Below are 12,814 nucleotides of genomic sequence, written 5' to 3'. Positions count from 1 at the left end.
AACAATTCTGGGACTGAGTAAATCTGCCACAAGAGATTATTTGATATATCACTATTATTATTCAGCTACAAGAATTCTGAGTTTAGGAACGGTGCTGCTATTTTTCTTATTCCCCAGAAATTTAGCACATGTATATGGACATACAGTTCATGTCCAAATATTGTGCTCTTAATAAAGGATGCCCTAGGACTTGGTCCTTGGCCTCTCCTCTTATTCTCTTCCTAAGTAACCCCATCCAGTCCTAAGGCTTTACTCTATAGTAGTCATACATCAATCAATAGCTCTCAGATTTCCATCTCTGGCTTTGACGTTTCTCCCAAAACTTTACTTGCACATTCAACTCTTTGACTTTTACTTTGGATGTCTAATAGGCATCTTTGGCCTAATTTGGCCAAAGGAGACCTCGCTCTTCATCTGGCTTATGCAAAAAAAGTTCCTTTTGCAACTGCAAGATGCAAATATGCCACTTGTCCCCATCTCACCCCATGGCTCTACAAATGTAGGAGCCCTTGATCTCTCTTCCTCACCTCCTACAAAAAATGTCAGCATTGTTGTCTTTACTTCCAAGACATATTCCAAATCTGTTCCATTCTCTCCATTTTCGTTACTATCACCCTAGTCTGTGTCACCCTTTCTCCCTTACCTGGCCCACTCCAGTAGTAACTGATTCAGGTCCTATCCCTCCTCTGTTTAAAATCCTTTGCTTCTTATCACATGCAGAACAAAATTCAAACTTCTTGCCCTGACAACTAGGCCCAATCTGATCTTATAACCTGATTCTACCCACACCTCTGACATGCTCTCTTACCCCCTACTTGTACCACCTTACATCATTATGCTTCAGGCACACTCATATTTTGTTTGTTTGTTTCTATCCCTGTAAAATAACAAGCTCCTTCTAACCTTACTTAAACAAAACTTTTCTTAGGGACTTAGACTATGATCTCGTACTAGACACAGACTTCTGCAAGTTATCATATGGTAGTTAACACAAGTCAGTGATTCTGAACCCAGACTGTACATTGGAACCATCTGCGAAGCTTTAAAAAATATTGATCCCTAGGCCCCATGTGAACCGAATCTGAGTGTCTGGGAGGCAGTAAGGGCATTTGTATTTCTGAAAGGCTCCAGGTGACCCCGAGGTAGCTAAAGCTGAGAGGAACCCTATAGGTAATGCGCTCTCTTTCTCTGATTTTCATTGTATATTTACCTGACAGATTTTCTTTTTTGTTATTGTTAATATAAATCACATCTAAATGTATTCCCTTTTCAAGAGATGTTTAAAAAGATGACACTAGGATGGCCTGTTCTTTGCAGCAAAGTGATAATAAAAAGGAAGGACACTGATATAAAACAAATGAAAAGGATCAGCTAGTATCATCCTGTACTTTTTGCTATCATGGAACACATTTAGATTTTAATAAGGAAATTTTTTATGGCCCATGTTCTATTCTTGATCCCACTCTGCATTAAAGTCCCAGTCTCATGTTTACATCACACCACAGGATGCTACTGTTGACTTTGAGGATAAATAAACCTGTTTTAACATGACAAGAACTCACTGAAATTTGGTGGAATTAGCATTTCTAACAAAACTCAAACTTTTGAGTGTTTTAGGTTAGTGTATTTTTGGCAGCAATATAACTTCCTGTGTCTAAGAGAAATGATTTAAAATAAGACCATGAAAGAGATCAAAAGACTTGGACATCAATTCGTTCACGGGCTACCTAAATATTGTTATGTGAGTATAAAGGAATCAAACACATGGATTACATTTCCATTAAAGTAGAGTAGGGTTTTAAAATAAAGGAGCAGAAAGCTTTAGAAAACTCATTTGGATTTTTTCAGACCTTAACTTTTGAGAAGCAGTTCAAGCTGCTTACAAAGACCAAAAACTAAAGGGTATGCTTCTGCCTAGAGAATTAATGATGCTATAAAATTAAGAATTGTCACCAGTGGTGGCTGATTAGGGAACTGAAGAGGCCAAAAGAACCTGTCCCTCACCCACCTTGAAGAACCTGCATTTAGGCTTTATGACCACATCTCTTTCTTGCAGCCCTTGGCTTCTTGCAGCGATGGTAATCGGTAGGGCACACCACACAGGAGCCCCAACAAGGCAGACTTATGGCTGTTTGTTTGTTTCAACTCTCTGTAAGCCCATACACTACCCAACCCAATAGCATGACTAGGGGACAAGCTGTTCTTGGTACATAGGGTTATCCTTGTCACTGCAGGAGGAAAGAGCAATTTTTCCAATTAATTTTGTTATTCTTTTTAAAACTAATTGCAAATGACAGAGAGCCTTAGAGAAAGGACTTGAGATCCATGTGTCTCCATAATACCCATGGAGGAGGAAGTGTGGTATAACACAAAATCCGCACAGATGACCTTCGACTTCTGACAACCTGAATTAGAATACTTCTTTGAACACTAACTAACTTTGTCATCTTGGGAATAAACAACAATTACCACCATTATTACAATAATCAATATTGAGATGACAGGTGAGAAAAACTCTTGTTGACCCTTATGAGGATTAGAGTCTTAAGTAATTAAGAAGTACACATTGGCAAAAACACCACAATCTGAATGAAAATCTGGCAGCTACTACCGAATTGGAAAGCCCAAGAAGAGCTCCCAGTATCAGTTCTTCTTTACCAATAACTCCCTTTTATAATTTTGTAATGAAATAGACATATTTGAACATCATTCACATCTTATCCTTCTATTGGGTTCATTATTTGTGTTGCTTTCATGTGCATTAAGAAACATTTTTCCAGTTAGGATAATCCCCTCCTTCCTAAATACGGTCCCACAGCACAGAAATCCACAGGCTTCACTATGTTTAAACAGTTCTACTTCTTCTGGTCTTTTTGTCGCATTGACAAGATGGGCTTTCATGAAGAGAAGTTAAGAGTGAGTTAGAGGGGCTTTTTGGTGGCACAGTGGTTAAGAAGCCACCTGCCAATGCAGGGGACATGGGTTCGATCCCTGGGCAGGAAAGATCTCACCTGCCGCGGAGAAATTGAGCCTGTGCGCCACAACTAATGAGCCTGTGCCCTAGAGCCCGAGAGTCACAACTACTGAGTCCATGAATTGCAACTACTAAAGCCCGTGCGCCTAGAGCTCGTGCTCTGCAACAAGAGAAGCCACCACAGTAAGAAGCTGGCGCACTGCAATGAAGAGTAGCCCCCACTCGCCACAACTAGAGAAAGCCTGTGTGCAGCAACAAAGACCCAACAGAGCCAAAAATAAAATAAATAATAGTAAATAAATAATAAAACAAATCTTAAAAAAAAAAAAAAGAGTGAGTTAGAATAAGGGTTTCCTGCCTCAGAAGGTTAAAAAGCAAAAGGACACATCAAATACCTTCGGAATGCTCTAGACAACAAACACAAGTTTGTTATAAAGCACTTTGAATATTATTCTATTGATTAAGTGTAATAAGAAGAAAATTTTAGGGAAATTAAAGAAGTCCCAGCACAAAACTTTTATCTGATAGAAAAAAAAAAAAAAACTGAAGGAAAAAAGAAAGGCCAATAGTCACACATCATCTCTGGCGGGGGCGGGGGTTGATTATCTCTGGGGTACATTCACATAGTTGCTTATTATAATATTGTGAGCCAAACCATAGAAATAAGACTTTTACAAATGAAGAACGCTTTCACCTAGAACTGATGCCAACATTAATAACTTAAGTATTTCAGTGTCTCATGGCCAGAGTTCCATATTTTAGCTACCTTCGCAAGAAAACCCAAGAAAATCAATTTGCATCTACAAGCTCCCTCATGGAGTTGGCTTGGTTTTGTGGCAAGCATCCCAGCTTGCTTAGAGAAGCAGAGGTTGAAGTCTGCTTCACAGAAGATTGTTTGGTCCCAGTTGAATAACCTGCTGGCATCCACTGTTAGCAGAGTGGTAAGCAGATTACGGGTAAGCAGACATTAATATTCGGATTAAACATTTTAAAACCTCATACCACTATTTTAAAAAATAATTATACTACTCTGAGGGAACTCTTATACAAACCATTCTGAAGGCCACTTTTAGCCTTAATTTCTATATATTCATAATCTTAAAAATCTCCACCTATCACTTATTTCCCAGAATCGAAACTTTTTCTCTCCACCTCCCTAAATAAACTGCAAAGTCTAAAATTCGTATGAATAAATGACTTCCCTGGAAAATCTTAACGGTTTTAAGCCTTTACGTTACACTCTCTTCCTTCCCAGATCTCCTTTTGAAAAAGACAGGGCTGCAGTCATCTTTGGCCTCAGCTTCTATAAAAACCCAGCACAGCCTTGGCAGCCCTCCTGGAAAGACTTCTTGTTTCCTAAGGATCCATTGATTTAACAAACTTAACACACTTAATAACAGAAGCTATGAAAGAGGCATTTGCAGTAAGCATTCTGAAGTTATGAAGCAACAAAAGTTTACTAGACCACAAAAATTTCTCTAACACAGTCCATCATGTAGATTATACAATTTAGCATGATAACAAGGAAAGTTATTAATTGCTATTAACTGAGGTCTGCAATGCACATACAGGTCTTTAAAAATCAACAGTCAAAACTACTGAGTTACCACAACTTATTTCTGGGTCCAGACTGCAAAGTCTGTTTATTTCTTGGATGCTTACTAAATGGGGCCACTGTAATGGAGAGAAAACATGGGATAAACATTTTACGCTGACAATATTGTGTGTTGGAATCATCTATAATCCCTACTTCTACTTTGACCAGTTAGGTTGATAAAGACCTAGCTCAAGGAGATACAGCCTCGGGGTATCTGCTCCAGAATGTTGTCAGACTGATGAAGAGATGTGGCTGCATGGATGTGAGGACAGAACTTCTTGCAAAGGACCTTTACAGTTCTTTAATAAGAAAAAGGGGGAGGAGCCCAGAGAAGGTTAAATCTTCCATCTCACCCTTGGCATCCCTGCCCTCTGTCCAGGCTTCATACCTTCTTCTTCTCTAGACCTCTCTTTCACCCCTGTGGTCACTGGCCAACTCAGGAGATACGGCTGGAGAGACAGGAGGCAAGAAGATCCAGAGACTTGACTCATGGTCAGCTCAGGGGCCCTTCCATCCACATGTCCCCCAATTCTGGAAACATCTTCCAGCAGCTGACACTTGGGGAGCGCAGTCCTAAATTCTATACTGCCTGGGTACTGTGCTGTGGGGCAGGGCCACCTTCCCTTATTGCGGTAGGTATGATGTGGTGACTACCCAGATCTAATGCTGCCAGCATGGGCTCTGAGAAGGCTCAGACCACTTACTGCATCCGTGGCCCTACTAGGAGGTAGGTCCAAGGAGCATGCACAGAAGAAAGACCACAGCCAGGCGGCTGGGGGAGGTGCTAAGGAGGGGATTGGCCTTCTAACCTAAGCAAGGATTCTTAAAGACCTCCTGGCTCAGAATAATCACCTCTTCTCTTCCCCTGATTCATGAGCAATGGATTCCAAAAGGGAGGCCCCTCTTTTGCAGCCCCAAAGTGAGGACGTCGGCTCCACAGCTGGGCAGCGGTTGAGGGCAGCTATCTACCAGCACCAACCACTGTCCATCTGTCGTTCCCCAAACCCTCCCCCTCTACGCCATAAACATCTGTCTCCCAGAGCTTTGGGTATGCTCCCTAGCCTTGTCTTGACTCCCCCTCCCACAGAGGCAGTGGATGTGTCCCTCGTGGAAAAGGCGAAGTTGGGAGAGGGACCGCTCTCCTGGTGGGCCACCTGGGCTGGGCACTCATTCATTCACCGGGCTGGGGTGGGGTGGATGGTGGAGGAACCGGGGCCAGCCCGGGCAAAGCGGCCACTCAGAGGAAGACTCCCCAGGTAGCCCCCGCGCCTGCTCCCCGCCCCGCGCGCAGCGCCCCGCCGGCTGTCAGCGCGCGCGGGGCGGAGCCCACACCCACCAGGTCCCCTCGCGCCGAAAGCGGGGAGCGCGGGCGCTCAGGCCCGGCCCGGCCCGGCCCAGCAAGGGTGGTGCGAGCAGCCTCCTCCGCCCAGCCCCGGGCTCTGGAAAGCCGTGCCGGGAGCCCGAAGCGGTGGCGGGGCGGTGGGCCGGGGCGGGCGACGGCGCCCGCGGTCCCGAGTCTCGGGGGCACCGACCTGCCAGCCGTCTCTCGCGGACGTTCTTCCACAGCCGATCCCAGGCTCTGGCCGTGGAGTCCCGCAGCTGCTCGCTGATTGACCGCCTGAGCTGCGTCTGGAAAGGTTTCCGCTTGCCGGTCATTTTAGGTCCGTCCTCATAACGACCAGCGGGCTGGCCGCCGCCACTCCCGCGTGGCCCGCAGCTCAGACTCCCGGCGCCTCGAGACGCCAGGCGCGGGGCTCGCGCTGGGGTGCCCGGGCCGGCCGGGGGCGCGACATGGGTCCTCCGCCGTCCCGCGCGGGGGCCGGGATGCACAGCCACTGCGCGCGCCGCGCACGGGTAGCCTCTGCGCTCCGTCAACTCCTCCACTCCTTTCCCACTTTCCCTCCCCTCCCTCCCCGCAGCCCGGCGCTCCTCCGCTCCCCTCCCCGCCCGTCCTTCCCTGCCCCGTCCCTCCCGGACTGCCTAGCGCCCCACTCCTCCCCCCAGGGAGCTTTCCCTCCCTCCCTCCCTCCTGCGCCTGGTTCTGACAGCCTGGTTCCGATGGGCCCCCCAATCACGACTACGGAGTTTCCACCCCCCTTTTCATTTTCACTCAGAGACCGGGGGCTGTACCATATTCCTCCCATTTCTTGATACTTTGCATTTTTCACTTAGAAAGCGCCACCATCACAACCATTACAAAAATGTTAAACTATGCCACAGCTAGGGCCGAAATAACTCATCATCCTCCTGAATTCAAGTCACTTGAAATCGGCTCCTCAGTTTGGCTGACCTTCTTTTGGAGTTAGATACTGGTGCACTTGTATTATATCAATCTTTCCATGGCTTTATCAATGAAATGGTTATCTGGCTGCAATCTACAATCAAATTAAAAATGATTTATTCATTGCATAGCCATTGAGTATGAGGGAAACAACTTGCAAATGTTAGGGCCATACCGCGAGGAACCTACATAAAATAGATTTACATATTCTGGTAAAGCATTAAAATCTGTATGCAGTTAGAGAAGTAGGTATTATGAGGAAGTGAAATGTGAAAAGAATTTTAAGGTATTTTAACCAATGACATGAAGTAGGCTTATAATTAGAAATTAAATTTGGTTCCTGCAGGTAAGGCTGGGGGCGGGTGGCATATACTGGTTCTTTAAGAAATACCTGAGGAGGTGGTGTACAAGTCATTTCCCTGGGCTCCAAAGCCTCACTTAAAAGATGAGGACAATACTAGCTCAGGCCTCAGGGTGTCCTGCTATTCTCAAGGTTTTGCTTCTAAGGAGCTTGGAGAACCTTTAGAGAAAGTGATGACGACAACATTTGATGTACCTCAACGATATGAGATGTGATTAATGTCATACATCTTGAGTTTGGTTCAAGAAACTGAACTATTTCAAAAGAGAATTTCTGAATTATTTAAACAGTAAAATTGCTTGAATATCATTTCTTTTTAATTGCCTTTGTACCAGACTGCTAAATAAGAACTAGAGTTTAGTCAGCTGTTTTTCTTTTCCAGTTTTTTTTTTTTTTTTTCAATTTTGGGCACTCCATGTGAAGTTTGAAAATTAAAGAAAATTATCCAATCTTCTCGATTATATAAATTGCTATTGACTTAAGGAGTGGAAATTAACAGCTACCGGAAATATTCCCTCTAGAATTCCACAGTTTTAGTAAATATTCCCTCCACTAGTTCATATTGTTGGTGGAAAGTGGGGGGAGAAATGATGGAAAAACCAACTTTATTATCTTATTCTCTTATTTTAAATATTCAAAAATGTTCACTAGTGAAACACTTCAGAAGGAGCTAGAAAGTAATGGTTGAGCTTTTGGGAGCCATACTGGTAAACCTTTGAAATTGTCGGTTATGAAGCAATAAGTCATGGATCAGAAATGGACTCGAAACTATGGCAGCCAGTCATAGACTAACCCAGATTGCTTTCTGGACCCATGTCAAATACCCTTTTGATTACATCCTCTGTTTTGTATGCATGTAGTGGTAAGGAAATGCTCTGCAAGAAGCAAGATTTGTGTTATCTTAAAGTGACTGCTGTACAGTATAATGACAAAACGTTCTACAATTACATTCCCAGGGAAGCTGTGTATTTAACTTTCAAAAAAGGATCTCTAATTGAATCAAACGGAGGCAGTAGTTGTAACACTATATGCACGGGAATAGAACAGTACAAGGAACATTCCAGCTATTTCACTGATCATTTAGCTCTAAAGATCCTGGATGCCTACTACTTTCTATTTTAATACATATTTTATATTCAGATGTCATGGATTAAGGGTTTTCTTTAAATGACTAATTTGAAGATAAATTCTAGCTTTGCAAATTTGTTTAGCTCTGGCTGTTGAAGGGTCCATGAATTCAGGACTGTCCAAAAGAAGCCAGATGAAAGACTGGAGTGATCTCCCCAGAACAGGTGTCACACAGCACAGCCCAGCTCCCTGCCTGCCCAGCTGCTGGCCCTGCTGGAGGAAATCTTACAGCTGTGCAGATGCCACGGCCACAAATGCAAGGGCTCTCAACTCAGCGGGGCTACTTGGAGACATTTATACAGGTCCTTAGCGCCCACTCCCATTTTCTAGGAGCCCGATTTCAAAGCTGAACCTTAAGGATGACCCTCCCCCTTGGGGTCTTCCCCTTGAGCACATGACAATACCACCTACTTCACGGAAAAGAAGTCAGGCAGCTCCTTATCCCTATTACCTTCTTGCTTCCTTCCCTCCCAAAACAGGAAAGCGGTCTCTCTCTTCCCACCCAAGATCTGGCCCTTGACCTGCATGCTCTGCTCACCATCCTTTCTTGTCCCTGCAAGGACTTGGCTATGTCAGTTATTTCCTCTATCTCCTCCACCCTCCACCCCTCCCTTTCCATGGGCTCAACCTTCTAGTCTTACACCGCTTTAAACGGAACCCAAACCAAAACAACAACAACCATAACAAAGCACACTGCCTCTACCCTGTATCTCTTAGAAAAGAAGTATTCTCTTGTCAACACTGCAATCTAGGCTCCCTCACCAGCTCACTGAAACCACTCTTGGCAAGGTCACCAGCAACTGGTTGCTACATCTAATGGATGTTTCCAGTAGTTTTTGTTCCTTCTAGGGTGTGTGGATGATGAGACACTGCTTGCCTTGTAGCTGCCAGGCTACAATGTCCCCTGCGGCCTCGTCCATCTCGTGCAGTGCCCCGCGCGGCTAAGCTGGAGCTTCCCTTCCCCCGGCTCCATGTCGCCATTCCTGGGGTTTCAGTTCTTGGCCCCACCCCCCACTTCTTCCTCATGCTTCAGTGTCCCTGGGTGATTATATTCCTTCCCATGGGTACAGCCCTCACCACTCAAGGCCCAACCTGATACAGACAGAAAGTACATATTTTTTTGAGATTATGGCTGCAGGCAGCATTGAGTTGGACTCTGGGCAAGTTTTGGCCCCTCAGCACCACCTACCTATGGGATTGTATTGTGGATTAAATGGAATAATCACAAAGAAAAGATGCAGTCAATGCCACCATATGGCTGTTCAATTATTATCACTATGGCATTGCTCTCCTATCCCAAATCGGTCCTGAGCCCCTGACACTTAATCCAAGTAACCCCTTACTCCCTCTCATGGCATGCAGCTTAATTTTCTTTATAGCACTTAATCACTTCTGGACATTTGCTTGTTTGTTTGTTTGTGGTCTGTCTCCAAGGCAAAACTTGGGCAATGTTAGACCGAGGCCTCGTCTGTCTGATTCACCAGCGTGTCCTCAGGACCTAAATCAGCCCCTGACAGTCGTGCTTAGTAAAAACTTGCAGAATAAATGAGTGATTTTCCTCTGATGCTACATATCATTTACTTTGCTAATGGGTATTTCTAAAATATTTCCCTCTAAACCTATGTTAGCCAAGTGATGCTACCACCCACCCATCTCGTGTCCAAGAGAGAATCTAGAAAACATTCTGAACTCCAAAATTTCTTATATTGCTTCAACCTTTCTCTGTCTCTCCATCCCCATAGCAACTGGTTTAGTTCAGGTTTTCTTCTTTCCTCCCCTGAATTTTAGCGTAATGAGCTTCACATTAGAAAGCTACTGCTCTCACTCAATTCTGTCTTTATACATTCCTTCTACTTGAACAGCTTTCTTCTGATTTTTTTCTTCACTCATCCTTCAGGATGCAACTCAGATATCACCTCCTCCTGGCAGGCTTCCACGAATCCCAGTGGCTGGACTGTTCCTCCTCTCCTGTGTTCCTACAAGCACCTTGGGCCCATCTCTGGAGGAGAACTTATCACAGAGCACTGTGGGCACCTGTCTGCTTTCCTCTCATCCTCTTCGCTAGGCCTGAGTTTCTCTTTCTCCAGCAGGACTGGTACTTTTGTTTCTGAATCCCTTGTGTCTTTTTCAGTGAGCAGCACATAAAGGCTCATTTACTGACTAAATGAATATTCCGTTATAGTTTTGGATGGCTGGTTATTGCTCGAGTCTGCTCCTTAGTATAAATGTAAACCTTAATTACGCTTGCGGCATCATTATCTCTCTATTTACATAAAGTTTATTAATTTTAAGTAATACATATTGATGGTTATATCTTTTTAAACATGGAAAAGTATAAATAGAAACATTAAAATCACCTGTAATATTACCAGGAAGAAAGATCTGATAACAGTTGAAAATTTTCCTTTTCAGTTTTCTTTACATATTAAAAATAAAACAAACTTAGAATAACTTTTATACCAAATTTTGAAATTTTTCTCATTTAGTGTAAGATTGTGAGCATTTTCCCAATTTATGGTTGTCTTTTGAAATATAATTTTTAATGAATATATAGAATTCTGTTGGATAGACATACCAGAATTTATTTTCAAACTTTCATAATTTTGGACATTTCATTCCAGATTTCTGAAATTACAAAAAATACTGTCAACAACTTTGGCAAATGGAAAAAAAAAATGTTTTTTTCTTTCTCCTTCTCTCAACACTATATGATTAAGACCTGTCACCGCTGTCACCCCAACCACAAGTAATAAGCAGGCCCTACCACCCATCCACCTATACATATGAAGCCAGTGCCTCTGAATTCTCTTCAGTTCTTTAACTCTTCTACTCCTCTTCCCATGTTCACTCATCCATACCATCACCCCTTATGCCTAAGAATGGAGAAGCACATTCTACTGTCCACTGTTGAGTGTTTTGCTGTAAGAAGACTTTGCTTTAGAAAAAAATCCAATTTCTAACTGTCCCAAGCCAGCCGTCCTTTGCCAGGAGCCTATGGTCACTGTCCATTCTTTCATGTTTTTCGGCTTTACTGTAGGAAATTGCCTTCCTTGCTGTGACCCACCGCCCTTCGCTGCACGACAGGAGGGTGAAGAGCTCACTGGGACTCTTTTCCTGCAGGTTCTCTCCCCAAGAGAGATGTGATGTAGCAACCCTCCCTCCCATGCTCCCTTCAGGCTACATTTCAGGGTTTTCTTGTTGGAGATTCTGAAATGAAACCTCATATTATTTATCTCCTCATAAAAAATGTTGCCGAAAGTTCTGGAGAAGCTGGCTTTTCACACTGGCTCCTGAGCTCACAGTCACCAATCTGTGCTTGTTCCACTGCGTGTATCTTAGTGCCCCATTGCCATGCTCTAAATATGCCAAACTTCTTTTTTTTTTCTTTTAATTAATTTTATCTGTTTGTATTTACTTTTTTAAAAAAAATTTATTTTTGGCTGCTTTGGATCTTCGTTGCTGCACACGGGCTATTTTCTCTACTTGAGGCAAGTGGGGGGCTACTCTTAGTTGTGGTGCACAGGTTTCTCTTTGTGGTGGCTTCTCTTGTTGTGAAGCATGGGCTCTAGGTTAGCAGGCTTCTGTAATTGTAGCATGCGGGCTCAGTAGTTGTGGCACATGGGCTTAGTTGCTCCACAGCATGTGGGATCTCCCAGGACCAGGGATTGAACCCATGTCCCCTGCATTGGCAGGCAGATTCTTAACTACTGTGCCACCAGGGGAAGTCCTGCCAAGCTAACAGTTTTCATGACTTTGGGGGTTTTGTTCTGTTAACTAAAATATCATTGGTCTCCATGCTTTTGTGGATGCAAAATTTAGTGTTAGCTGTAATTTCTATGTTGCCAATCAATATCTTTGGCTATGTTTAGTATTTTCCTGATGTAGACTAGTAAATGCCTAGAATCTTCAGGCATAATATTATAATATCTCACTGACTTTACAAATACTGTAATTCTTTTCTATATTTTTCACGTACGCTTCTCAGGACCGTCATAGCACATGCCCATGGGATATTTTGGTTTTGTTTATTGCCCAACTTGCTTCTTCACTGTAATTGGAAATTCCAGGAGAGAAGAGAATTGTCTTTTTGTTTTTGTTTTTTCCCAGCGCTTAGAACAGTATCTGGTACAAAGTAGGCCCTCAATGAATGCAAGTGCTGAGTGAATAAATAATACATCATTTGCAAGAAAGCTCACGCCACAACTGAAAATTCTAAATGTACCTGATGCTATCCACTCTCTTCTGGAGAGCTTAGTTCCTTCAACTCACAACTGCAGGGACTTTTGTCTCCAGCTTCACCCACCTACCCCCATGGATACACCCTGGACTGAGTCACACCATCCACACTGCTGTGCTTCCAAATTCTGGAACCTTTATCGCAGCTTCTAGAACCTTCTTGTGTCCTTCCAGTATTCCTCATCTGGTCTCATAATCTTTGCTTTTGTTTTTCCTTTACTTAATCAGCCCCTCTCC

At 43.6% G+C, this 12,814-nt stretch overlaps 1 protein-coding gene across 2 annotated transcripts in view; it reads right to left on the bottom strand.

Moving 5' to 3' along the window:
* STARD13 (StAR related lipid transfer domain containing 13) overlaps nucleotides 1–6,413 on the bottom strand; it is a 225,327-nt gene extending 218,914 nt beyond the window's left edge. Inside the window, exons 1-2 of one of the 2 annotated variants that reach the window (XM_057707140.1) lie at nucleotides 6,104–6,232; nucleotides 4,925–5,020 (exon numbers count right to left, since the gene is read on the bottom strand). Coding sequence is in view for 1 of the 2 variants with exons in the window: in XM_057707139.1 (XP_057563122.1) it covers nucleotides 6,104–6,227 (124 nt within the window). In the remaining variant the exon portion in view is untranslated. Of the gene's footprint in view, nucleotides 1–4,924; nucleotides 5,021–6,103 lie in introns of both variants that reach the window. The other variant, XM_057707139.1, reaches the window with a different exon arrangement.
* Between the last annotated feature and the right edge of the window lie 6,401 nt (nucleotides 6,414–12,814).

Source organism: Hippopotamus amphibius, chromosome 14 (assembly GCF_030028045.1).
Source record: "Hippopotamus amphibius kiboko isolate mHipAmp2 chromosome 14, mHipAmp2.hap2, whole genome shotgun sequence".
NCBI classification, from domain to species: Eukaryota; Metazoa; Chordata; class Mammalia; order Artiodactyla; family Hippopotamidae; genus Hippopotamus; species Hippopotamus amphibius.
Note: the sequence above shows the minus strand (reverse complement) of the source record. Positions and strands in the feature narration are given on the sequence as shown.